General features: G+C 41.9%; 2 protein-coding genes and 1 long non-coding RNA gene across 8 annotated transcripts; 2 read left to right on the top strand and 1 right to left on the bottom strand.

Moving 5' to 3' along the window:
• Positions 1-14,234, top strand: NSMCE1 (NSE1 homolog, SMC5-SMC6 complex component). 2 transcript variants are annotated; one of them, XM_055803461.1, is made up of 8 exons: positions 1-123; positions 1,035-1,178; positions 8,921-9,042; positions 9,956-10,033; positions 11,318-11,464; positions 12,417-12,533; positions 13,446-13,566; positions 13,989-14,234. In XM_055803461.1, exons 2-8 carry the CDS (start codon positions 1,061-1,063, stop codon positions 14,069-14,071), a joined length of 786 nt encoding a protein of 261 aa, XP_055659436.1. In that variant the 5' UTR covers positions 1-123; positions 1,035-1,060; the 3' UTR covers positions 14,072-14,234. The 2 variants fall into 2 exon arrangements, with proteins under 2 accessions (XP_055659436.1, XP_055659435.1); XM_055803460.1 differs by having other exon boundaries at positions 49-123; positions 1,019-1,178.
• A 1,209-nt stretch (positions 14,235-15,443) lies between these two features.
• Positions 15,444-22,652, bottom strand: KDM8 (lysine demethylase 8). 3 transcript variants are annotated; one of them, XM_055803457.1, is made up of 7 exons: positions 22,121-22,652; positions 21,702-21,868; positions 20,252-20,384; positions 19,334-19,375; positions 18,430-18,579; positions 15,763-15,855; positions 15,444-15,664 (listed from the first exon to the last, which is right to left on the bottom strand). In XM_055803457.1, the coding sequence occupies exons 1-7, from the start codon at positions 22,616-22,618 to the stop codon at positions 15,500-15,502; spliced, it is 1,248 nt and encodes a 415-aa protein (XP_055659432.1). In that variant the 5' UTR covers positions 22,619-22,652; the 3' UTR covers positions 15,444-15,499. The 3 variants fall into 3 exon arrangements, with proteins under 3 accessions (XP_055659432.1, XP_055659433.1, XP_055659434.1); XM_055803459.1 differs by lacking the exon at positions 15,444-15,664 and adding an exon at positions 18,048-18,188; XM_055803458.1 differs by lacking the exon at positions 19,334-19,375.
• Positions 22,653-22,690: 38 nt separating this feature from the next.
• On the top strand, positions 22,691-26,664 carry LOC129784575 (uncharacterized). 3 transcript variants are annotated; one of them, XR_008747459.1, is made up of 3 exons: positions 22,691-22,862; positions 23,123-23,215; positions 24,811-26,664. It is a non-coding gene; the product is annotated as an uncharacterized LOC129784575 (long non-coding RNA). The 3 variants fall into 3 exon arrangements; XR_008747460.1 differs by lacking the exon at positions 23,123-23,215; XR_008747458.1 differs by lacking the exon at positions 22,691-22,862 and having other exon boundaries at positions 22,869-23,215.
• The last annotated feature ends 247 nt before the right edge of the window (positions 26,665-26,911 follow it).

The following is a 26,911-nucleotide window of genomic DNA, read 5'->3' as shown; positions in this document are numbered from 1 at the left end:
CCCGCCCCGCCCCGCCCCGCCGGAAACGGCCCGGCCCCGCCCCGCCCGCTGCTGAGCCGATCGATGGCAGGCGGCGGCAGCGATCGCCGAGCTGCTGAGCACGGGGGACGACGGTGCTGGCGGGTGAGGCGGCCCGGTGGAGCGTGGGGCCGGGCGAGCAGGGCGGGGGTCCGAGCCCGAGCGGGAGGTCGGCCTTGGCAGCGGCGGGGACGGGGCAGTTTCTCGTGCGGCTGCCTGCGGCTGGCGGCAGACCCAGGCCGAGCGGGCGGAGGGGCGGGCGGGGCAGGCCGGAGCTCGGCCAGCGGCCGCCCCGCTGCGTGGCGAGGCCTGCGGTGGACGGCCGGAGCCGGCGCGCTTTGCGCGGCCTCCAGGGTTCTCCCGCCCGAGGCCGTGCCCGCCGCGGCGCCCGGAGCGCTTGGGCCTCCCGCCCGGGGGGGGCGACGGCGCGGCCTCGGCCGCCGGGCACGGGGGAAGCCGCCGGGCAGGGACCGCCTGCGGGCCCGGCCAGTCCCGGCAGGCCGCGGCGTCTCTGGTTCGCTTTGTTACTTGGTCTCTTGGCTTGGAGGAGCCTGGAAGCTCCTTTTTTCTTGTGAACTATTGGCCATTATTTGGCCGCAGTGGCCGAGGAATTTCTTGAGATGCTTTTATTTAGTTCTGCTGTGCTTCAGAACGTTTAGAGGAGGATTTTCTGTCTGCAGCAAGTTACGCTCTAGACAAGTTATTAGGATGTGCAGTGAGCAGAAGCATCCAACACGGAACTACCCGAGGTGGTGTTACACAGACGTTAGGGGTGTGATAGCACAGTGCCAACGTTGTCTTAGTCTATAGCTAAACTTAGTTTATCTTCTATCTTTTGCTTCCTTTTCGTAGAACCTTGGAGTTGGTCACCATGTGTATTCTGAGAACAACGTGGGGTATCTGCTGTTTTGCCCCGATTCAATGTTAGAGAGTTTAATTGAAATCTTATGTATGCTTGGACTGTATTTTTAATTTGCATGAGCATGTGCATTAATTACAGCTTACACCATTCGCAGCGTTTCAAGCCAGGTGGAATATTGCGATGGCAGCTCAGATGACCGATGCTCATCGGCGGTTCTTGCAGGTCCTCATGTCTCATGGGATAATGGAAGGATCAGAGGCAAGGAAATTACACAGGCGCTGCTGTGAAATACATAAAGGTGTGTCTTAATTTTTGAGAAAAATTAGGGAGATGGAAGAGCTATTTTTTTTCCTGGTGCAGCTTACAAATAATTAGACTGCTGAAAAGCATATGCCATCTAAAAAGAAGTTAAAAAACTTTAATGATGTGAGTGTTCTCTTTCTTTCCTAAAAGATAAAATAACCCAGCAATGAGGAAGCTTAAGTTTTAATCTGGTCATGCTAACACTTCTTATTTTAGCAAAGATGTTTTTCATAGGTTTAAAAAAAAAATCCATTTTTCACACTCGATAATGCTGAAATTTCCAGAATGTTTTCCTTCATACTTATTCATCCGTCACATCTGACAGATTACATGGTCAGCTGGTTAGTTTTAATATATGCTATACCAAGCTGAAATTTATGGTACATGTAATAAAAATTTGATTGTATACTATAAAATTTGTTTGAAGCTCATGTTCAAACTTAAATCGTACAGGAATGTGTAATCAACTGAATAAGGATTTTTTTCAGACATCTTACAGATCAGAGATCTGTATTTCATCTTCACTACTTTGGAAAATGTGGTGGGTATAATCCAAAATAAAGCTGTCATGAGTAGTGTGTTTAGCGCTGATTAGTAAGTAGGTATTAGATGTGTCAGTTGCTGGTTCCCAGAAAATAGTGAAAGAATAAAATTCCTCTGTTTTCATCTTCTCCTTGTTTATGAACAAAATTGAAAAGGACATGGAATGTATAAGAACAGAAAGTGCCTTTTAAAATGAAATACACAAATGCTGTTCAAATTAGTGAATTTAAACCATTACTTTTGAAAGGCAGATAACTCCAGCAAACGTTTAAATTACACATTCTGAGATCTAGTATGCACTAAATAATTGTCTCAAGTTATTTTCTAGTTCTCTAGTATTTACAACTTTAAAAATAAAAGCCTTCTCAGCAGTGGTTTGAGGGGTTTAGTCAGTTCAGTATATCTGCATGAGTCTGTTGAGTGTTGAACCAGTAACTCTAGAGGAACTGAACTGTTTGGTTGCTGGTGGTTAACTGGGATGATAAATTTAGCATCACCATTGCTAACTATTCTTTCTCTCTGTTAAGAGAGAAAAGACCGTAGTCACTAATGTGCACAAGCTGTTGTGAACTCCATCTTGCTTTGCTGCCACACGTGGAGTCCTTCCACTCTGCTGAGCAAAAGAGCTTATTTCAGCACCTGCCTGGATTTCTGACTTTAAAAAAATGGAAGTGTGGAAAAATAAGGTTGCTTTTTACAGGTTTACCTCTATATTTGTGAGAACGAAGCCACTGTGATTTTTAAAAGAATTTATCATAAGTGCCAGAGGTGGCCTAAGCCAATAGCATGGCTGTAATGACTTTATTGTGTTGTAAGAACAAAGAACCTAGCTAGATCGTGTTTTCAGTATGAAGGATCAGGGAGTGGTATTGCAGTAAGAGCTGATGGAGTTAATTCATTAGGAAGGTATATTTAATAGAAGGATTTAGAAAAAAATGGCTCCATTGCAACTGCTGCCTACCAAGTACTTGGTATTTTTTCTGCATAGTGACAGTTGATGTGTAATGGAGGAGTTTGTGAAATGACACAGACAGAGTGTGGGAGTTGAAACTATTACAGTTTTATTAAATGCTCGTAGGAAAGCTTTTTGTCACGTTGGGAGGCAAAAGGGTGTTGAACTTGACTTACTGAATGGAACACTTCTCCCCCGCGTTTGTTTTATGAACAAAAGAACCAGCGATCTGACAAACCCATCTTTGTTAGCAGCAAAGTTAATGCTATCACAATTTATGAGATCATGGTAATAGCATTTTTATGAGGAAACTCAGCCTGAATGGGCTGTTGCTGATTTCGATGTAGTTTCTTCAAATACATCTTAATACTGCTTACTACAATCTGAACCATATTTTTTAGATCGGGTTATAGCTAATGTTAGTAAAACTAGTGTATTTGAATTGTTTTCCTTTCTCCTGCAGGTTGTAAGCATTCCATAACAAGGCTGTCACCTGTCTATGACATTGGTTTCTTTAAATACAAAAGGATAAAAAAGCTGCATCTAATGAAGTCAAGTCATAACAGTAACCGTTTCAGGGAAATGGTAATATTTGAGTTGGCTGTTGTCAGGCCCCTTTACAAAACACTGTGAGAGGAAAATACTATTCTGACCCTGACCCCAGACTGAAATCAGGAAACAGTAAAAATAGCAGAGTTCATAGTTACTTTTCCTGCTGTCTTTCAAGCCAGCTGAAGTTCTTTAATAACTGAAACTGAATAGTACAGCTGGAAAGATGGTGCATCTCCCCTGGAAAACACATGCCACTCTGTAATAGCATAACTGGTTTTTTACAGGTCGTGGAATGAATATTGAGATTCATGTGCTCTCTATCCTTTGATAGATTTCAAGGTTTATCTGTTTTTTTCTTGGATTCAGCACATCTTCATTTGATGAGTATGTAACAATATGAGGCATTTATTTTCCAAAGATGTGGTCATTCACAAGTGCTTTGTTTGCCACAGTCTTCAATGCCAGAAGGTTAACAGAAAACACAGATAAATTTTCTTTTGCTGTATTTTTTATGAACCTAAGGATAATTTGGAGGGACAAAATCAGGTTGCCTTTCAAACCAATGGCTGTATTTGCTGAAGGACAGTATTAGGTAGTATTTATACAATTAATTATAAAATTTAACTGTATATTAATTTACAGCGAAATTCATCAGAAAAATTATACAGTCAATATATGAAAGGATGTTTAGAAAAATGGAAGTATAAAAGAAAACTGCTTTTTTTCCTGCCTGTTTGGTGGTAGGCAAGGAGAGTATTGATTAACTATTCGTTAATGTGGATTGCATCAGACTGGCTTTTGTCTAACTGTATCTTGTATTTTATTTAACTGGCTTGGTAGCTGAACTCGGAAGAAAATAACTTAGGGTCGACTTTAGTCTGCAATCATACCAACTTCTTAAGCATACATATTTCATGCTTGGCCATTGAAAGACCCACTAAATAAATTTTATATGAGAAACAGGGATTCATAGAATAGACAAGCATTTTTTACTTTACGTGTTTTGTATGTCTTTTAGTATTTAGTACTCTAGCAAAAGCCCCAGCAGTTACTTCTATGTGTGACCCAGTGTGCTCATCTTTCGTGCATCTTATCTGCAAAGTTCAGCTAGAGCTTCGGGGAATTTTTCTTATCTGTGGTGGAATTTGCAGATAACGGTCTGTTTGAAGCCTGTGTTTCATGTTACCAGAAGAGTTTGCATTGCAAAACAACAGAACAATCCACTACACTGTTGTTCTGATATTTTGCTTTATAGTGCATCAAATATGTCAAAACTAGAAAAAGAAAGCGTGGCTCTTGGCTTCTTGAACTAGGCATTTTTGTGTAGACAATGAAGAGTATCAGAGCTCTGACAGAAAAGGGACTGGGGAAGATCAGTGGGAGTACAGACAGTGAGATCCCACAGTTCCTCAGCAGTACTTCGCTAGTGTAGTGAACACTTTTAAGTAAATGCACTTTAGTTATTTCTTTGACATGTTGCGGGAGAATTGAATGCTGAGGATGAGAAGAGGGTTTTTTGGTGGAGGGCTGTACTTTTCTCCCATCTCGCCTGCATCGTCTTGCCCATTGCTACTTCTGGAAGCCATGCTCCTGCCAGACTTGGTAGTATTCTTGTATCTTGTTACAGTGCTACCTGCTCTACAGGGACTTTTCTGTTTGTACTGTGGATTTGTATCCACTTATCCATAGAATTTAAGGTAATCTATTTTTGTGTCCCATGTAACACAGGCTGTATTTTCTGCGAATTATTTTTTTTTTTTGCTTCATATTGGGTGCCTTGTAGTTGGGTTGAAACATAAATTGTAGAGAAGCTTCTCAGTTACTCATTTAGATGTTCTGGTAATGAAGACTGACTGTATCCCTTAGGTCAAAATTCAATACGCCCTGTGTAAAGAAGACTGAAAAAAGATTGGATGTGCCAGTCTCCAGTTGTATCAAAACAGCATTGCAGTAGGGTGTAGGTGTTAGTCATCACTCAGGTGGTGGGTTAGTGATTGCACTTTAAAACTGAAGTCTTGGCTATGAGTTCTTACTTAAGTTCATTAGAACTCTTCAAGTGTATCAGCATTGCAGTGCTGGTGAAAATCCATTTGCACCATTTGAATAACTAGTCTTTTCCTGCCCTAAACTTGTTTGCAGTGTAATTGTTCTGGTTCTAGATTGTTGTGTGGCAACAGTAGCAACCTATTCTTTTCCCAAGGATTCTATTTTTCATGGGAAGGCTGAAACATGTATGGTTGATGTATGTGTAGAAAGAGGTTTAATGTGAATGGTTTCATATGAGTTTAAAATAAAAGCAGGATACATATAAAAAAACCTAACAGTGAGTGATGTAGTGTAGTCCATAGTTGAAACTTTGTCAAGCTTTCAAGGCAGGGATTGCCTGGGTTTAGGTATTTATGTATAATACCTTGTGCTGTTACAAATAAGTGTTCAGGCTTGGTTTTGATGTTGTTAAACAGAAGGGGTGGAAAAAAAGGTATTGAACAATGTGCTGCGATGCATAATTAAGAATGTTTAGTTTTTAAAGAACTTTGTTTTAAATTTTTTTAAATTTAGATTTTAGATTTTAGATTCTCTTACTGGTAATGGTCCTGTTGCTTCAGTTTTTTCTAGCTGTAATCAAGTTAGATGGCAGCATTTTCAAATCCTCATAGGGAGCTTCTTGTTATATCAATTGTCTTGGTACTAAGAAAGTAGCTGAAGAAAATGGGAGAAAAAAAAATCCTAAACCCCACCATGGATTTTTGCTCAAAGAAACTCACTTTTCTGAATGATTTCTTCTTCTACTCTTCTGTGAAATGAAACCTGAGCATCAGTGATTTAAAATCCAAAGTAATTTGCTGTGTTATTCTTAAGGGTTTTTCTATTTTTTTGTTTAATACTGAGAAGTTTGCAAACTGATTAACTCTATGCCAAAAGCTGTTGTGTAGTTATTAGTTTTTTTAAAATATGGTTTGATCTTGAAAATGCTGGAAGTATCAACACTGGTGGTCAGTGGCTTGTATTTTATCTCCTCAGTGTCATCAAAGTAGAAGAAAACCATGACATTTTCGTATTGCTACTTTGCAGACTAGAATTGTACTTAATCTTCTGCTTAATCTTCTAGTTGCAGAGAACATGGGAGCTGAAGTACATAGATAGATAACCATGTGTAAAGGCCCTATCTTTTTCTTTTAAAGCATTCACTCAGCTTATTTGTGGTCTTTTGCCGTAAACATGGGAGCTCGAATTTTGCAACTGTGCCAGTATGTTTTTGAATTTATCATGAAGCTGTGACATGTCAGACTAAGTAATAAAGATTGCTATTGTTCACTTGTCTTTGAGCAAGGAAGATTAACACAGTGCCTGTTGAAAAGTCATAATTAACCAAGAGTGTGTAAGTTTGTTACACTATCTGCTGTTTATGGTTTGCATGCAAACACATTGAGAAAAGATTCTGCTTTCTTCAAGAACCTCTGCTTTATCTTCAGTGAGGGGTCTGTTCAGCTTTTCTGTAGAAAATATTTGAGTTTATTATTAAGAGTTTAAATTTAGGACCTGCCCTAACCCCCAAAATATTTGTGTTCCATTTATTTACTGTCTTATTTGCTCATCTGCTATCCATCATTGAACTGAAATAATTTCTTCTAAAGAAAATGCTCCCAGGCAGTGTTCTAGTGTAACACATAACAAACTCTAATGCTGTCACGTGTTATCTATATTAACTGTTCAGGGCTGAGAGTTGTTTATTGGCACAAAGAATTAATACCAGGGTCCTGCATATACTTGGTTTTACATGCTATAAACAACTTTGTTGTGCTCATAATTGGGTACTGGAATAGCAATTTGCTTTAATTTTGACCAAAACCAGATTACAATGAGTGCGTCTGTGATACAGTATTAGTTGAGATTGCATTTTATGCCCTAGAGAAGGAAATAATTTTGTTTATGTAACAAAAAATAATTTACAGCAATTGTAACTGTCTTAGATTCTATTTTTTTTTAAGTACTACATTTTACAGAGGAAGTTATTTGAAATTAAGACTTTTCAAACAGTTTAATCTGTATTTTGGAAGTAGGGGGTAGTCCTGGCTCCGTATACATCTAACATACTCATTTTACATCAAGGTCTTCTTAAACACAGTCTTTCAAAGTAGTGTTGACACCTCTGAGATATTTTTACCAGAAGAAAAATGGACAAAGAGATTCCTGTACACACTTTGAGTCAGACTACAAAGATTGTAGGTACTTAATGAGTTAAGATCACATTCGTTTGTCTAATTTCTTATCAAATCTGTTGACAGTAAATAACTTTTTTCAGTAGTAATATATTTGAATAAACAGTTTCTATGCAATCAGTTGCTATGACTGCCTGTACAAGAACTGTTTCTTAGAAGTTACAAGCTTTTGCAAATAGTAAAGGACATTTATCGTTTCTCTGGGGTCTGGAATTATAAATTAACAAGCTGAACATCTAAAAAGTTGGTCAAAGTGCAGCTTTTGGTGTGGTCTGTTCCCCATACATTTTTTACGGAGAGTTTATACCCCTTTTCTTCACAGAAGGTCTACTAGAGTAGCCATTCATCTCACATTAAAATGTTACAGCTGTTGTACAAAGAATATTCTTTTTATCTTTCATCTTGCCCTCTGTCACTGACACTCCCTGGCTTTGATGTATGCAGAGTGTTTCCTGCCAACAGGTGCCAGATGGGCGGCACGACAATTTGACAAAATGGTACTTACTTTAATATTACACTTACTTTATTACTGTTCTTGATGTTTGTTGGTTTTGTTCACTTACGGGGTCTTTTGTGTCAGAACCATGAACTTTTTGGGCAGGAGCATCCTGTGACTGATGTTTCTGCATTGTACTATGGTATAAAGTATTGTGGGGTTTTGAGAGTGGGACCTCTGACTAATGCTGTTACACGAGTGATTGACTTACAACGGAGAGTAGTATTAAGTTAGTGATAACTGGTAGTGGTTTTGAGACATCAATCATTTTCCTAAAATTGTGAGCTGTTAATTAACTCTTTTTTTAAATCCTAGCCTGCTGAAGTCAACAGGAATTTTGCCACTGACATCATTTTGTCTTGGATGGAAATTCTTGAGGGTGTGTGCTATTGCTGTGCAAGCAGAAGCCATAGTGCGTGCTTCTACAGCATGACTCCAGAGTCCATCTTAATTGTGTCATCTACTAGCAGCTCTTCCACAGACATAAGATATTACCTGTATTTCCATGATGCTAGAATTTTAAGTTTTCTGGTATGTAACTTGGTCCTTTACATGCCATTAATTTGCAAAACAGAACACAAACAAGGAATCCCTTGTGTGTAAATTAAAAGAAAGCAAGTATGTTTTTTTGTTGTGCAGAATAATTTTTCCTGTTAGTTTTTTACTTTCAATTCAACTTAGTTCAAGTCACTGTAATTAATGGATTAATGTGGTGGGTTCCATGCAGCAAGGCAGAATGTCTGGACTCTCTAAACTGACTGTCAAGGAGCTGAGCTGCTCAGAAGGGTAGTAGTCAGCAGCACAAGAAAATGATGGGTCTGCTGGATGTAACAGACCTGTTTGAATTCTGCCTCACTAACTTTCAGGCCTTTTACCTAGGAAAAAAAGTTTCAGCAGATAAAACATAAAAAGATATGACTGATGTGTAGTTGTTTGGGTTTTATGTGTATGTGCTTTTTCTTATTTATTTTCAGTCTACTATGTGCATGATAAACTGGATGATTTCATCAGTACTGTTAACCGCCATCTACAGCCTTTGTTTATGCAGATCCGAAAAGGACTGTCGGAAAGTGATGGGAGAGCACATTATGCTTTAGTAAGTATGCGATGTGCTGCCATCGCCTGGTTTTTGCTGGTCTGTCCCTCTGTTCTGCTGGCACCTGCTGTAGAAGTGACGTGTAGAACAGGGAAGCGGGAGGATAAACTGCCAACAGCCTCTGTGCGTGGAAATGAAACGTGGCAGCAGGGACTACAGCAGTGTCTGATTTATTTAGCATAAACATTGTTTAAGTGCTGAGGTGAGATGTCGTCTTCACAGGAGGCTTTCTGTCTCAAGACTGATTTTTAAACTAGAAAACACGGAGAGCCCTCCAATTAGTTTTCTTTTTCTCTTACTCAAGATCAACCTAGAATAAAAGGGTTGCTAAGGAATGGCCTGTAAAAAGTTTCCCTAGGTGCTCTGCAATGTCAGAGAGGGACAGTTATATAGTAATTTCAAAAGACTACAAGAGGTATTCTGACATTAGCTGCTGCTTTTAGCCTTTCTGGGTCATTTTTTTTTAAGTTGAGCTAATAATAAATTGCAGTAGCATGTGCAATAAGAATATGCAGTATCTGTGTTTTTCACGGTGAAACAAAAATGTGTATTGTAACAGTTACTGCTGCTGTCCAGCATGGTATCCTGATATAGTATTTTTGTTCTACTATATAGAACTAATATTCTATGTTAGTTCTGTAGGGGGGAGGTTGGGTTGTTTTATGAGCTTGGACTGGGCAGAGGCAGCTGTGGAGAACATCTGGCTGGAAGATGAGGGGTTGTAAAGAAAGGACTTGAGTACCATCAGGTGCCATCCTTAAGGAACAGTCTCTTTCATGCCACTTAAAGAAATTATGTTCCTGTGAATTGTAAGATCATGTATTCTTTACCCCAGAGGACTTTTTGTAATTTATGATGTAGAAATACAAAGGCACTTTGATTTCAGTTTAAGTTGGTTGGGTTTTTTTTGTAGGTGAATTTGGCAGAAACCGAAATAACTAAAATGGCATCTGACTATACAGAAAATGAATTAGAATTGTTCAGAAAAACAGTAAGTATGACAATTATTAGTCAGAAAATCACATTATTTGTGAAGGTAGCATCTTAAAATTAATGGAAATGGAAATGAATGGAGATGTCGTTCAGGAACTAGTTAGTTGCCACCTTGCTCAAGTTTATCCCAAACCGAATGGGGGAGGGGGCAGGGATGGGAGTACAGGCAAGTAATGATTCCCTGTTTAAAGTCAGTTATCAGTAAACTGAAATCAGCAACAGGGGAGTGCGCCTTGGAGTTAGTGACTTGACATACCTGCTTTTAGTTAAGCATCTTTCTTCAGGATTTTCAGTTCTGATTGCTGAATTTTTCACTGGCTTCAGTAGTCTAGTAATATACAGTTGATTTTAATGCTACTAACAGAAATTGGATTTGCTGATTTGAATAGAAACATTTGTCTACTGTCACTGTTTACCAGTTAATTCTGTGTTTAATAAACTAGTCAGAATGCAGCTTTTTAAACAAGAAAACATACACTTGAGAATTTTTTAAAGTTCCAAACTGGGATTCCAGGACATTTGACATCCAGTTTCTTATAAGGAACAGTTAATGTGACTTGCGATCATAGCTATGTATCTTGCATGTTTTAGGGAATTGTTCTTATAGTCTTAAACTTTGAGGACTTAACTTCTCTAGCCACTAAAGTTATTTTTGTGTACGTTTAAATTTTCTGTATATTCTGTGAGAGCTGCAAAAGTCTAATCTACGTGGATAGTACCCAGATATTTCCCTATACTCCCCTGTATTGGTGAAGAACCTATAAAGCCACGTCAGCACCACAGATACAGCATTGTCATGCACATACTACTACTGGCGTAAGAACTCTGCATGGTGCTCTGTGATAATGAACAGCAGGAACATTTCCAGAGAATCTCTCAAGATTGGTAATACTGCTACAACCTTCAAGTGCCCAGTAGGTTCAGCAGCACTAATGACTCCAGAGTGGACAGTTACTTTAGTGGTGAGAGGTTTTTCCTCAAAAGAACCTTGACAAAGAGCAGATAAAAAGAATCTGATCTGTCACCCCTGAGTGTGCTTAAGGGTCCCTGAATGCAGCTTCATTTGGGCAGCACTGCATTCACAGAAATGTTTCTTGGCAAAGATTAAAACTGTCAAGGTAACAGTGATTGTTTCTGCTTTTGGCCTTTGTTTTACAGTTCTGGTTCAAGCCATAGTAGTGTATCTCATATTTATGGGTGCTAAAAAAGCTGCACATTACTAGAAGGTATGTCTTATCTAATTGTATGGCTTTTTAATAGTTGAAAATGTTTCCTTCTGTAGATGGACCTAATCATTTCATCAGAAAATGGCTTTGCCTCTTCTACAGATATTTTAAACTTGGCTGACCAACTTAAGACAAAGAAAATGAAGAAAAAGGAAGCAGAGCAAGTATTGAACATGTTTGTGGAGGATAAGTGGCTCTCTGAGGTAACTGCTTATCGAGTGTTTGTATTCTAATAGGTCCAGCTGTTATTTTCTTATGGATGTGATGGCTGAAACTGGAGCTGTTCTTTAACGAATGATGGCAAAAATGGTTTTGTGGGGCTTCTGCTTATTTCTGCTCCGCTGATTTTTGCAGACAAGGCAGTAAATCTGCAACGAGAAAGTCCTTGGGTAGGTCTATACAGAACAACATGGTTTCAGTTTCTTGTACCCGAGCTGGGTGGGGGTGTGTGTACAGCCCTGTGCTGTGACGTAGACAACCTTTGTACACAACAACATGGCATAGTTAAACTTGGAACAAGAGCTGGGGAAGGCTCTTCAGGGTGATCAGTAGTTAGTTATATTTAGAATATCCTGAAAAGCAGTGAGGCAAAAAAACTCCTGTACCAGAAATGTGTGGGCCTCTGTGCACATTTGTAAATCTCCTTTACTTCATGAGGGAGAAATTGAGATTAGCTTACCATGTGGACTCTGCAGTTGCTTGCCGAGTGAGACCTCAATCCCTTTTCTCCTGGATTCACTGCATCATAGATCTCCAAGCTGCTGCCACACATTTACTTCTGTTAAGTGATTTAACAGAGATTTTTCAAAGATATCTTAAGCAATAAATGCCTAGATTGTGCTGAAAGACAGCAGAATTTCTGCTAATGTGCCAGTGGAGGGTCTCAAAGCTGCCTCTTAAGGAGCATGGTTGCTCATCTGTACCTTCCAAGCACTAATCTCCCTTAAAGTGTGCCATCTTTATTCTGATCCTCCAAATGAGTTCTGCTACTTCAAAAGTATTTCAGCTTTACATTGTATCAGTGTTGGCATGTTAGTTTTGTGATGGCAGAAAAAAGTGGATGTCAAATGCTTGCTATCAAGCAGGTGGTTAGAGAAGTCAAAAAAGGTAAAAGGAATTAGAAGAAATTCCTTGTCTCACCACTTGTTTCTGTAGAGAAATGGAGAATATACTCTGCATACTCGCTGCATAATCGAGATGGAACAATTCATTCTGAGCAACTACCAAGATATCGCAAGGAAGTGCAACATCTGTCACAGCCTTGCCATCCAGGTAACATTTGTTTTTAAAACCTTAGTAGGCATCTGCCAATGTACTTATGTGGTCATAGCTGAAGTGTATGATACTTTGAGTATTAGACAGGCACTGAAAAATTGTGGTCTTGTATCTGGCAATGGTGCCTATGTATATAAAGAAACACCCCCACCCACCACCCCCACCCCTTTTTTTTTTTTTTCTCAGTCTAGGTTATTTTATCTTCTGTCTTTGGAAAAAAACTTGTCTTGGAGCAGTACCTCAAAGTATAAACTTGGAGAAACCGAACTCACCCAGTGAGGAGCATTATTGCACTGCCTTGCTTTCTAAAGCCAGCAGGCTAGAGATGAACCCCTTATCCTTAAATAGGCCTAACAGTTAAATGTTAGCTGTCTTATCTTTGGACCTTAGAAATAGCAGTCTTCATGTGACACATGTTCATCTTTGGTCCTGGGATTTTGGTTCAGGAATGGCATGTGTCTTGGACTTCAGAGTGAACATGTATGCTTATATATAGCATGGTATCTTGATAGCAGGTAAGTTACCAGTTTAATCTTGTGTAAGTGGTTACAGCCTGAACTCCTATTCCAAAACTACTGCATTCCCTTTCTCCTTGACCCTGCATCTTGTCATCTTCCCAACTAATGTGCTTCCATGTTATTTTTTTCCATCCCAATTGGTCTCCTTTATTACACCCAAATAGCTCAGCATTGTCTTTCAAGCTAAATCTTGTCCCTATAGGGAAATAGTATTTTGTAGTTTCCAGGAACATACTTCCTCTTACCATTCACCAGCTTGGACCCCTGCATATACACCAGCTGCGAACCATTCTTTGGAGTAAAGCATTGCATATCTGCCGGGTTTTCTAACAACTTTGTGCTAAACTGAAGGACAGGTTAGAAACATTTTAATCAACACTTCTGATTTCAGAGCCAAGTATGTGAATCCTGTGGGACTGGAATGCATTTACCTTGTGTCAGAAAGTACTTCAGAGCTCAGACTGAACCCCGCTGTCCGCAGTGTAATGATTTCTGGTCTTGTGACATTCCAGGTACCAAGCAACCTATTTTTACAAAAATTGAGTCTAGTAATACTAGAGAATAGACTGTAATATTTAGTGGCACTGCCTCGATTATTTATAACTGTAGCTCAATATCAGTTATTTCTGATTTCATTTGTATGTTCCAGACAGTAAACCATACATGGGCAACACTGAACCCTGAAAGTGCAAGGATTGGGAAGGGGGGAGCAGGGGACAGACACCACATGACACTAATGACAGTAAAACCTCTGGAACTATTGAGGTTCTAAGAAAAGCACAATCTCTTTGGAATTCCTCTATTTATCCAGGGAAATTGGACGTTCTGAACAGAAACACAGGAATATATAAAGCATTTTAAAAATCTGGAGGTTATATATGATATAATCCTTTTATGTGTGTCATTCATTAACTTCCTTTTGTTTCTGTTACAGGTACGAGTCAGATGGACTGCCAGTCACCATCAAAAACAGGGAAGCGGAGAAGCTTCATTCTCAGAACTAGACAATGTTTGTAAAAATTGCTTTCAGTGAAATCTCTTTTACCCCCCCCCCCCACTCCTACAGAATAGACAGGCTGTATTGTATTTGTTAGTGACAGTACATTGTTCAGTGTACTTATTTTTTCCTGAAGTTTCAAGACTCTTACAATAAAACTTACTGACCTTCCTGTTCTCCTTCTTCAGTTACGCATGCACAGCTTTCTCGCCAGCTGTTTTGTGTATGCAGTTTTACATATTCTTGGGTTGGGACTCTCAGTGCATGTTTGGGAATGAAAGATGCAAATGTTTTTACTCAGTCCTGCAAGCTGATCTATTAAAAGAAGCCTTTCTCAGCTACAGCGTTCCCTGATTGTACAGTTTCAGTTGTACAAATGAACGTGAAACCTGTTACTAGCATGACAGGGCTTCAAGTAGGTGAAAAAGCAATGCAGCACTTGCAGTGTCCTCACTAAGGCTGGCTGAATATCTGGTTTACGGCTAGAATGTGAACACTTGCAGCTGGCACTGCTGCTCAGGTTTTGCCCCTTCTCTGGACACACAAGCGTTCATCTGACAGCGCCAGGTCATAAGCAGCTACACGCAATGGGACAGGCAGTGCTCCCACAGTATCGGGAAGGAGTAGGACAAGACTTCTGGGGCAATGCCAGCTTACGTCTGAAGTGTTGAAAAAACTACCACCTTAAGGCTCTTTTAGTTTCTAGTATTAGCACTGTGCTCTCCAGTTTTATGTAAGGATGCTTTTTCCTTAAGAGTGACTTGGAAAAAAGACAAGGACTAGATATTGCCAGGTGCCAGAATGGAACAGCAGCATATCTTTCCACTGTAGAAATGTGTGACACTGCAGAAGGCAAAGTGCCAGCAGTTCAGCTGATGGTTAATCAAAGTACGAGTAACTGCAATTAAACCGTGGATTAACATGTTTCTAGGCCTTAACACTAGTAACGTTTTCTGTATAGGAGCTTGATATCTTGCTTTAGCTTTTATTTTTTTAAACACATCAAACCTTTGGGTAGCACCATCCCTCATTGTTTATGTAACTCTCATTTTTACTGTTAGGAAATCCAAGTAGAAGATAACACTAACCTGGTGTTCCAGTATAATTTGAAGCAGTGTCCTAGCAGTGCCCTTATAGAGAGTGTTTCCAATGTACACACACGTATGAGATGATGACCTAACAGATGCACTCTATGAGGAGACTGTATTAGAAACATCCCCCCAAAAAATGTTGCTGCAGCATCTGCTTTCCATTTACCCATCCAGATTCATTCATCATGCTCAAACAAGAGTTTGTTGGTTTGGGTTTTTTTTTAATCCACCTCTAACCTCTAGGTAAGGAAGAACATTCTCATGCTTAAGAAGAATTCTCTTGTAAGAAGATGCCAGATGCGACTTTTTCTGATTTTTAATTTTTAGTATAATACTAACAGACTTTATGCTTCAGAGCTATGTCCACCAGAAACTGACAGAGAAGCTCATATCAAGCGATCGTACATAGTGCCAGTATTTAACTGGAATAAACAGAACCTGTCCAGGCATTAGAACACAGGACTGAAATGCAGCCTTTCTGAAACTGGGAAATTTAACTAAGTCAGGATCTTCCACATCAACCTATAAAAAATCAGAACAATTATCAGTAGAATGTCTTTACTCAAATATGATTTGATAAAGCAACGTTACGGATAGTAAAATTTCAGGCAACTATTTACCTGACTAGTGTTGTGAAGAATTTGGCTTTCATGTGGGTACAGGTTTTCTGAATCTTGCGGTGAATACAGACGGATGTACTTTCTTCCAAATACCTGTATTATTACAATAAATGTTTTCCATCTGTCATTAACCTGCATGTTATTAGAAACTATGGGCCACAGCTGGCATTTAACAGCAAAATATACCCGATGGCAAGAAAAATAATTATCTTTGTAATTAATAAACAGACACTGCTATAATAAAAAGTTAAATCAGACTATTGGAATTCAAGTACCTGTTCCCTTGGAGCAAGTAAGAATTTGATACACCAGGAAATGCCTTTAACCAAGTTACTTTAAATTCAAAGTTTAAGGCACCCAATTTATACAATGTTATTTGGGCTCTACAGAGCTAGAAAAGTGATTCGAAGAACTGAGAATAAGGAGTTTGAGTCTTCAGTGCAGTTCATGTCAGCAGCCAGAGGTGACAGCTAAGAGTGACTCCTAAGCTTCCATATACTCCTTTAGCCCTTATCTCCGTGTTGTCATTAAATCAGTTCTTCTGCTGGAGTGCTTAATTGAAAGACTAGAATTGATAAGGCATGGGGCTGACTGACCTGAACACTACACTGCACTGCAGGTTGGTGCCTAGAATGAAGTGGCAGAACAAACGAGTCAAAGCCAATTCCTGCACCGACACCAGTGAAATGCCCGCTGAAGGCACAGGGCAAACATTCATGCTGCTTGGGCCAGGATATAAGATTCCTTCAAGGGCCAGGCAAGATCATACTTGTTTGGAAGTACTGTATTAAAGGGCAAGTCAGTACCCTGACTAGCCACAGCACCCTGGACTGGCATGCTACCAAACTATTCCTAACCAAGCCGCTTTTCCTCTAGCTTAACATCCCTTCCCATGTAACAGAACAGGATTTCCTGAAATCTTACCAACACCCAAGTTGTAATGCTAGAGTTTATGTTGCTTCAAGGACAGCACATAAAGGCTGGACAAGTACCAATGCATTCCTGCCCCGTCCCATTCTTTACGATCGCTGGTTAAACTACTGGAGCATTGATCTGAGTAACTGTGGCTGTCCATGTGTTTTTAGGATGCCTTCCATACCCCAAAGGGATTATGGATATTAATTAGCTCTCTAAAGAACCAAGTTAAGCACTATTTTTGGTGATGTAGAGAAGTAAAGAAAATCGGTTATTGCTCCAACAGCGTGAATCCTTGAATTTCTTTTGGGGGGTTGGTGTTACCCTGGACTGCCATGAGCTGTTAATGGCTCCTTCCTTCACTTGCCTCGCTGGCTTTAAGGCCTTGTGTATTGCAAAGGTGAATGTGCAAGTTAATGGGCAACACTGCCTGCATCTCCAGATACTGGTTTCCTCATTAATGGAAATATGATGATCTCTGCAGCAGCTACCACCGGCCAGTAGGGATCATTCCACCTTGTTACCTGTACTTGTGCCTCCCTGTATTCCACAGCCACAGTTTAAATGGCATCAAGAAGCAGGGCAGTTTTGATTGAAAACTGAAAACTGTCAGATCAGCTGCTGTTCAGATTACAGACTCTTTTACAGCACTGGCAGATAATACCCCATGGCTCAGGCAGAAGAATACAAATTCTGAAGTTTTTAAGGGAAGTATCTTTTCCCAGTCCAACAACTTCTGTAACTGACTTGCACCTAAAAAAATTCCCCTCAAGCTTTACATAGTGTTTATAGTAGGATACTTCACCTTCAGAATCCAGTTGTCTCTGTGTGTGTCTATGTGGGGCAGGTTAGCAGGGAAGAGAAATACAGTACCTACATAATTGCACAGCAGTTGTAAAAAAACACTTTAAGAAGGCCTGAATGAAGCCTCAGTTCTAAGTGAAAACAAGGTTAGCAAGATGCAACTGTTTGGGATAGAGGAACTAAGGCTCAACCCATAAATAAGCACAAGTACTCAAGGTCATGATCCTACTGGAAAATGTTTGAAAGTGTATTTTTTTAAAGAGTCTGATGGGACAGAGGAAGAAATGGCGATCTCCTTCCAGTAAGCTAAAAACCCCTCAGTGTTTGAAGAAGTACAGCTGTCAGCTGGACCAGAAATACATCTTTGGACTTGTACAGCGCTTACCACACAGGGCCCCATGATTTTACTGTGTTACTCTGCACTAAAAGTCATCATCAAGAAGCCTATCACCAGTAGCTCACTTGGCAGCAATGAGGTCACAATGCAAGTAGTATTTCATCTGCCTCTCCATGCATGCACAAGCAGGTATTTTACTAAGTAACGTGAAGTGGATTAAAGTATGCACCTAAGTCCATCCCAAAATTTTGCTGTTCCAGAAAAGGAAGCTCCTTGGTATGCTATGATAGGATCCAGGTTCTTCCCAACTTTGTTGCAAATTCCTTGTGTGACCTTGGAAAAGCTGCTGCTTGTGATCTCCATTTCTCATCTGTAAAATGAGGGTAAGTAATGGTCTACCTCAATGAGGAGCACTTGCGGCCTACAAGATTACACTGACTATCAAGTTGCAGTAGTGACAAATGCAATAGAGTAACAAAATAATACCTGCATATCCTCTGTCCCTCAATTGTTCATCAAGTTGTCTGCTACCCTTGTCTCTAACACTTACATACCATAAGCATTTTTTCTAAGGTATAGAGTGGCATGTGTAAAGTAAGTAGACTACAGACCTGAGCCAAAAAATTTTGCTGGGGATCCTGATGAAGAGGTGAGATAGTGCCTTCTGGACCAAACCAAGCATTAATAGTGATGTCATCTTCTTCCCCTTCCCCCAGGCAGCAGTAGTCAGGGATACTGATATCCTCTTTCAATTCTGGGATCTATTCCCATAAAGAAATAAACATTAGAAAGGGTATGTGCTGACTTGCCAAAGGTATGCAATTCTTAGAACAGAGGAACATGGCTTGACACAAAGAAAACAAATGACCTGCTTGTCCAGCACAGGCAGGAGAGAAGTAGCTGAATTGCTAAGAATCTGCAGGAAATGTCCTTACACTTTCTGTCCTAGCAAGCAGGTTCTGTTGGAAGGAGAGGTGGGAGAAAGAAAGAGGTTCCTCATTCTTCAGAGACCTTTTGCTTTAGCAGAAACCAGAGAAACCCACAAGAATAAGAAGGTTTGCTGATCATGGAAAAGGAGCAGCTGATCTTTTATACATTAAGCTTGCTTCTCTGCCTCCCACCAACCTGATCTCTGGTTAGCTGGAATGACATTTCAGAATATGGTGACCATATCACCACTGAAGACTGTTTCCTGTCCAAACCTCTTCCCTGACCTACATATTCTTTGAGGAAATGCTGCTTTGCAGCTAGTATCCCTCTAAGCATATGCTACATTGCACCGAAACAGTGCTAGGACTGAATGTCTTCACCTCCAAAGGGTTTTGTTCCCATGCCTTTCAGCAAATTGAATGAACCCCTCCCTCTGTTCCTTTAAACTGTGGGAACAGAAACTTAAGAAATATCATAAATTCTCCATATGCCCCTTCTGTCTAGTACTAGACTTGCCATCATCAGTGAGGACCTGTGCTAGGAACACTTGACTGCAGAAAGATAAAAACATTCACTCAGTTTTACCTGATCGAAAAGCTGGTGCTGGGCAAGGTATCCTACACTGTTCTGAAATTACAGCAGAGAAAAAAAAAAACAAACCACATAGTGACATACAGGGCAAGACTTCTGAGTCACACTTGATTTACTTATAGGTGAGTAGAATCTACGTACAGGTAACATCCATTTCTAATGTCCTATTTGAGAATACTAGAATTGTTTCAACAGCTGACTAATATAATGGGGTCTTCTGAAATAGTAACTTACAGCTACACTGAAATTGTAAGAGTATAGATATATCCCCACAATCAACAAATTATCTGGCTAAAGTTACTGGAAAAAAACTAGCTATAATCCTGCAGAATCTCTGCATCTTTATAGCTAAACCCTGCTGGTATACAGACGAGTTCACCTTCACTCCCTGTATCTCTATATTCTATTCCAGACTGCACTGCAGACCAATCTGCAATGGCACATGGTTCTTCCTGACAGAAGACTAGGAAACAGAGATGAGGGCTTCAGATCATGAGCTGTGAAAGTAAAATGACATTCAATTGCTAATCAACTTTCTATTTTTTTATGTGGCGCCATATGAATCTGGATCTTGATCCCAGATCTCACTAAGCAGTTTAGTAACCAAGAGGAACAAAACAGCTGGGTGAAGGTCCCTTATGCTTAGAATCGACCATTCAGGCTTTTGCTGCAGAAGGTATCCAGCTATTCATCAGATTTTAGCTGTTGTACATTTGATTATATATAAAACTCAAGCCTAGCTTATTTGTAGCTTCAGATCTTGAAAATATGCCAAACCTTGTAATTCAGAGTTGTACTTCTAACATACCCTCTCTCTTGACATCACCTGTAAGTGTATTTGTTCTAAGCAGAAATTCTGTACCAGTAACACACTGCTGTATTTGGAGATGAAACAGAATAACAGTAACAGACCTCATTCACAATATACTGGTTGATGAAGTCACTGACAGTCATGAGCTTCTGAGACCACTCCTCATCTGTGTATCGGGCACCCAGTTCCACAGGGACTGTGCGACACCCAGCAACTTGATAGAAATATTCCACACTGAAATAAAGAAAGTTCCATTAGCCTTTTATATTGCTTTTCTTACTCATTTGGAATATAAGACAATCAATGAAAATCTAATCTTTTAGCGTAATAAAACTCTACTACGATGAGTTTTTTATTCCTAAAACCAACCAGCCAGAGGTTGCAGAAGGCAGCAGAAAAGGATGCAAGCAGAAATGAAATAAGCAGTCAAGTTTGTGTGTACATTATACCACAACTATTTTGTTTCAAAACCTTGTCTACCTGAGTTAATTGTTGTTTCCTTACGAGCTAAGGAGATTTAAGCTGTTAAGTCTTTTGCTAGGAACAGCTAATCTTTTTGCTGCCTGCTGCCACATTTGCTAAATAAGATGTTCTATCTTTTTATGATTTATGCTAAATGAAATCTCTGTCAGTGCCAAAGTCTGTATGCAGGTGTCAATTAATGTCCAACCTGGCTAAAGTCAGAGGACGGACTTTGATGGGTGGTGTGTATCTCTCCATTGACAATGATATTAACTACGTGGACAGGTTAATCTTTTTAAGTGTCTGAAGTTAAGCAGTGGAGTACTTTCCCTCAAAAAAGAATAAAATCCCTAAGAAATAGCAAGTGTGTTCAGTTAATGACCATTTTACCCTTGGTTATGGAACAAAAGCAATTGCTGCTCAAACTAAGCGCGAGTGCTTTTTCCCTTTTAAGGAATCATGAGTTTCATCACACATATATTCAATTTGCAGTGTTGGAAACACTGGCTCCATTGCTTACATTACACAAGTGGCATGATGTTATTACTCACTTCTGAATGGTGGCATCTGAAACTCAACAAACTCTGGACAAACACCAGTGCTTGCTCTTGTGAATGGAAAAGCCAGTTGCGCTCACAGACACACCTCTGAAATTCACTTTCCACCGCACTAATTACAGCAAGTTCTGATAGAGATGTAAACCCACCGACCTGTGTAACGTTGACCCAGCTAAGGCGTGAGCAGCTCCCAGCAACAGTGACCTGTCACACCACGTGTGCTCACCACTGCCGTCTGGCTGAGCGGCACGGGGCGCCCACCTGGGGGGGGTCGCCAGCAGGGCCGCGGGCGGCACCTCAGCACCAGCCCAGCCGGGGTCGGCTCCCCCGGCGCACCCACCATGCGATACCTGGATGTCATGGTGCGCTCCCCCCATCCGTGGGGCAGCTTCTACAAAGCAAAGACAACCGGCAGCGGGAAGGTGCTGCTGACCAGCCACCCCGGTGGCACCTGCCTACCGCGAGGGTCCCACCGGTCCAGCAGACCGATCCTCGCCCTCACTGGGCCGGGACGGAAACTCTTACTTCTCACCTCCACTTCTTCATACAGGGCCAGTGGTCCATAATGCCCTCCAAGACCACCGGCTTCTGCGGGATCAGATAGTTGTCTCTGAAATGCTCGAGCGAAGGGCAGCGGAGGTGTGGAAGCGCATCTCCTGGCGGCACTGCCGGGGCCGGGGCGGGGGCGATCCGGGCCCTCTGGAACACAGGCGGCCCCTTCAGCTGTGCCAGCGGGGGCGCCCGCCCGCCCCCGGGAAAACAGCAGGACACGGGGGACCGCCGGCCCGGGGGGAGCCCGGCCTCGGCCCGCGGCGGGAGAACGGGGGTGGCCAGGGGGCGCGGGGGGGACCAGAAGAGAGCGGGCCGGGGGTGGAACCCGAGGGGAGCGGGCCGGGGGGGAAGCCGGCTGGGGGGGAAGCCGGCCGGGTCGCCTCAGGGCCGCGGCGGTACCTTGGCGCTCCACGAGGCCGCGGCGCGCCGCTCCCCGCGCGGCAGGTGCGCCTGCAGGACGCGGACCAGGCGAGCGAGGACGTTGTCCAGGACAGCGGCGCCCATCAGCAGCCCCATGTCGCAGAGGCGGACGGCGGGCGCCAGCGGGCGGCCAGCAGCGACCTCGGCCAGCGCCCCGAAGAGGCAGCCGTAGGCGTACACCTGCCGCCAGGCCTTAACGACCTCCCGCCACGGCCCCGCGTTCAGCCTCTCCCAGGAGTAGTCGCGCAGGACGTCGCCCAGGCGCCGCAGCCCCGCCGCCGCCTCCCCGCCGGGCCGGCCCGCCGCGCCGTACAGCAGCCCGCGGGCCCGCCGCAGCAGCAGCAGGACGCAGTCCTCCACCTCGCCGCTCAGCGCCAAGGTCAGCCCCTCCTCGGCGCCGGGCAACAGCGCCCGCACCTCCGCCCACAGCGCGGGGCCGGCAGCCGGGCCCCCCGCCTCAGCAGCCGCCGCCGCCATGGCGGCCGGGCCTGCGCTGCGGGGGAGGGGCGGGGGCGGGGCGGGGGCGGCGCCGCGTGCTTTCCCGGGCGGTCCGGCCGTTCGTCCCGGCGGCCGGGCCCTCGCCGCAGGGTCCCGTGCGGTGCGGGGGGGGCTGGCCTGGAGACATCCTCTGGCTTAAAACAGTGCTCGCTTCTGGGTTCCTTGTAGCCCAGACCTGCCTTATCGCCCGGTTCGTCACGTAACTGGTTCTGCCCGTGCAGATGTAAGGAAGGGGGCGATGGGCGTGCGGGTGGGTGAGGGCAGCGGGGCCGTTCCCTCCGGTGGCCTTGCTGGCTTTTTGCTGGAGTAACGGCTCTGAAACTGAACCCTGGGTCTCCGTGAGCAGTGTGGGGTCGCCAAAACTCGGGGTCGTTTGGGCTCCTGGGCAGCCAGCCCACCGGAATTTGGTAATTGCATGAGCGACGCAGCTGTTTGCATCGAAGGGGAGTGTATAAATCCAATGTCATTTTCTTTCAACTGTAGCTTACTTGTTAACCGTACGGCGATAGTATGAGGAAGATGGCTGCTGTCACTTTGGAAATTTCTGTGTTCCAAAAGTGGGACAGCTCTTAACAGGTAGATGACTCCTGGAAGATGGGAGATATACAAATCTTTGTTGATCTTAAGTATTAAGGAAGAAGGCCTGTCTGGATGCTGATCTGAGCAGCCTGACAGGACCTGAGAAGCATGGGGGATGAATGCTGCTGCCAGGCAGTGTCCTTTTCATGGTTTATGCTGCATGGGTTTAATCAGTGCTTAAGACATGCTTCCCGTATGGAATATGCACCTCAGTCTTCTAACACGCTTTGCGTGGCATCTTTCATCCCTGGCTTGCTTTCATAATGTGCCCTGAACGTGTTTCTTTCTGCAAAGAAAATGCTATTTTACTTAAAATTCAGCAACTCAGAGGAATGTCTTAACATTGGGAATCAAAATCTAAAGCAACATAACAAGAAATGAGGAATTTTTAACTCAGAAAAAAGTGCCTCTTGTCTGGGGCTGAAATCTTCAGACTTGATGAAAATCTTATGTTTACAGAAAAATTTAAATTTGTCACCTTTTGTACTGAGAGAACACTCACTCTTCTTTGTCCCATGCTCAGTCAGTAGTGCTTTCCAAAAAAGAGTTGATTTGAGTCCTCCTGTCACTGCTGCTGCTTGCGACTCGACCCCATTCCCCAGCTGTCTTGCTCGAATGACTTCCACTTCTGTCACACCTTAGACTTGCTGCTGTGGCTTATCATGCTGGCCCATCTATTCTCTGCCTTCTAACTGCCTTTCTCTTGGCACCTCTAAGTTTGTCCTGTGACTGTGATTTTAGCACCTTCATTTAGAATTTTCTCCTCCTTGATTGCTAAATGTTAATATATGCTGCTATAGGAGGAAGTGTTTAACTGGCAAGGAAAACTTCTTATTAGACCTTGTTTTCAATACTTGTAATTTATGATGATGCTACCAAGTGTTGCTAATCTTGTGCTTACAGACTCTCCAGTTTTTATTGCTGTTTATATTAACTTATTCCTCTTTAAGCTGGTTAATACAATTCTGGTTAAATCATAGTTTTCCTAGTTTAAATATTAGGAATATTTTCAAAAATTACATGTCGAAGATTTGGATTTTCTTTCTGGTATTTTAAATAACGCTAAGTTCTGAACATGTAATCTAGTGCAACAGTGGGGCATTAAGGCCATGGTAAACTTTATGAGTTTTACTGTAGGTGAAGAACCAATTGGGAGTAGATCTTAGGTTTTGGGTGTTCAGAGAGGTTCAGCATTTATCTTTGAGCGTGCACTGGAAGACAATTATTCCTGGTCAGTCATATTTAGGTACAACAGTTGAATGCTGACATAGCATCAATAGTCTTGAAAGGGCTGAGCTGTATGTCTGCTAAGCTAATCAAGACAGGTTTTCAGGTGAGTACTCAGTCATGTTGTAGTGTGTTTGGCCTTTAGTCTAGGAGGAAGATCCACTAAAAGCCCATAATACCATACTGCATATTAGCAATTTGGTTGAAATTGTTTTTATTGAAAAAACAAAACAGAACAGATTTGCAAGAGCTGAAGTGGGAAGTTTTGAAGTTTTGGTATCAGAGTAATTAACCTGCAGTACATGCATACTGGTTTTGAAATGTCTGTAAACTAATGCAGCTTTTTTTTTTTTTTTTTTTGTGAGCTGTCTGACCAAGGAAGCGGATGACTTTAGTGCTAGACATTTCCATTTTAAGTCCACAGGAGATCATTTAATTCCTGCTGCCAAGGAACAAAGATTGTTGTTATCCGTGTAACCTGCAGAAATTGATGGTCCCTGTGGATTATGCCACCATCACTGAAACTTGTGCTGTTTTCATCAGAAGTCAATTTTTTAAGGATTGTGGAAGCCAAACCGCCTAACCTTGCAGAAAGATATCCCTCTTAAAATGTGGAGGAAAAGTTGGTACCAGGATTTTTTTTCCCTGCTGCTTCCTGCGTTACGGTCTGCAAAGCACTTTTTATTCTTTTATATTCTGTGTATTTTTAAAATATGCTTCAGACAGCTCACTTCCTCCTAGCAGTGACATTCAGAAAGAAATTACCTTTTTTTTAAAAAAAAAAGAAGCTAATAAACAGGCACACAATTAAGAGAGATAATAAAGTCTGATAAACCATCTGTATTTCTCTCTTCTGCTTGCAGTCATAGATTCCAGGACCCATGGTGACCTGATGTTACCTTGTCTGCCACTGGTGGAAAAGTGATTAGTTATACCGAATAACAAAAAATGCTCTGTATCTTACCTTGCCTTTGTCTTTATTGGAAAGAGCAGGTGTTTGACCTGTTCATAATTTAATTATTTATTATTAATAATACTCTCTCTTATAACACTTTCTTCATTTACTAATTTGAATTAATGAACAAAGTCCTATGATTGTTTTTTGGATTTTATTAAAATGACATCAAGACACACGCTTAATGATTCACCACTTGAGTCCTAAATAGGACATTTTTACTGGGTGGATCAATTTTTAAAATGACAGCATCTGCTTGCTTGTACACATTTATTTATGATTCTTCCCCAGGCGAGTATAGCAGGAGTCTGGTGAGTAATAACCAGCTGTTGGAATTAGCAAATAGGGAAGGCAGTTACTTGATCTGTGAAGGAGTGTGGGAGCCAAGGCCAGAAGTAATAAAAACTAAACAGATGCCCCAAATATATAAACCCAAGTAGGGATGTGTAAATTACTTGCAGTGCTGATGGGCAAAATAGTGTCAGGTGGTTTGACTTTGTCTGGAGTTTTTATTAAAGATGAAACCCTCTCCACCACCGTGTCACACATGGAGAGCATCCTAGGTCTCATTCTAGGATCTCTGCAGTGGTGGGCCAGCAAGAGCAGTGGCATGTAAGCACAGCAGCTCGCTCTGGTCGCTGCTGTCTGCTGCCTCTTGGATATATTAGCAGAATGGGCAACAGCGGATCATGTGAGGAAACTGCTGTTGGTCCACCTTGTCTCAAATCCCAGGTGTGCTGTGACTCAGGTCCTTTCTGGTGCTGTTATGAGGGGAGTTCTTGTACTGAGTAGTTTCTTGGATAATCACTGCAGGAGCACAACAGCAGCACTGAAGATTCTCCAGCTCCTCAGGACTTCAAGCTGCCACTCGGCTCCTCAGGAATGCCCGGGTCCCTTTTTGGCAGCCTGGCACTCTGGAATTACTAAGGGAGGTGGTCCGTCTCCTTGTTACCTGTGCTTTGCAGCCTAGAGCCATGAGAAGATGCTTTCTGTGGGACTTCTGCCCTTATCCTGACAGTTGATGAAGCCCATCCTGAAGTGACTTGCAGCTTGAGGGGGAAAGCCTGTCCTGAGAATTAGTGTTTCCTTCCACTGTGACTTTCGGCAGTGATGGTTTCCTAAGCTGGAATTTACATTGTGCTCATCACAGTTACTGCAGTTGCTCTTAAATAAAAGCAAATTTATGACAATAAATGAAAAATTTACATTCTTGATACATCTCTTTCCCATTTTGTAAAGAAGAAAATAAACCAAGGTGAAACTATGGAAGTTATGTTGAAGATTTCGTAACATTTCATGACATTTTGATGGTTGCCACAGTATTTTATAAGTCCTGTATCTTCAGAAATATTAATTTTATATGCATCTTATTAAGCTTACACTACAGCTTGCCATTAGGCTGCCATAAATTGTGTCTCTGTGATATGTAAAGGTGAGACCCTAAAACACATTAGCCTTTAAATGGTATTTGGCTAATTATTTGTAGAAAGGAAAGAGGGTCTAGCAGTAAC

This window comes from Falco peregrinus, chromosome 5 (genome assembly GCF_023634155.1).
Source record: "Falco peregrinus isolate bFalPer1 chromosome 5, bFalPer1.pri, whole genome shotgun sequence".
Classification (NCBI taxonomy): domain Eukaryota; kingdom Metazoa; phylum Chordata; class Aves; order Falconiformes; family Falconidae; genus Falco; species Falco peregrinus.
This window is presented reverse-complemented; position numbering and strand designations above follow the sequence as displayed.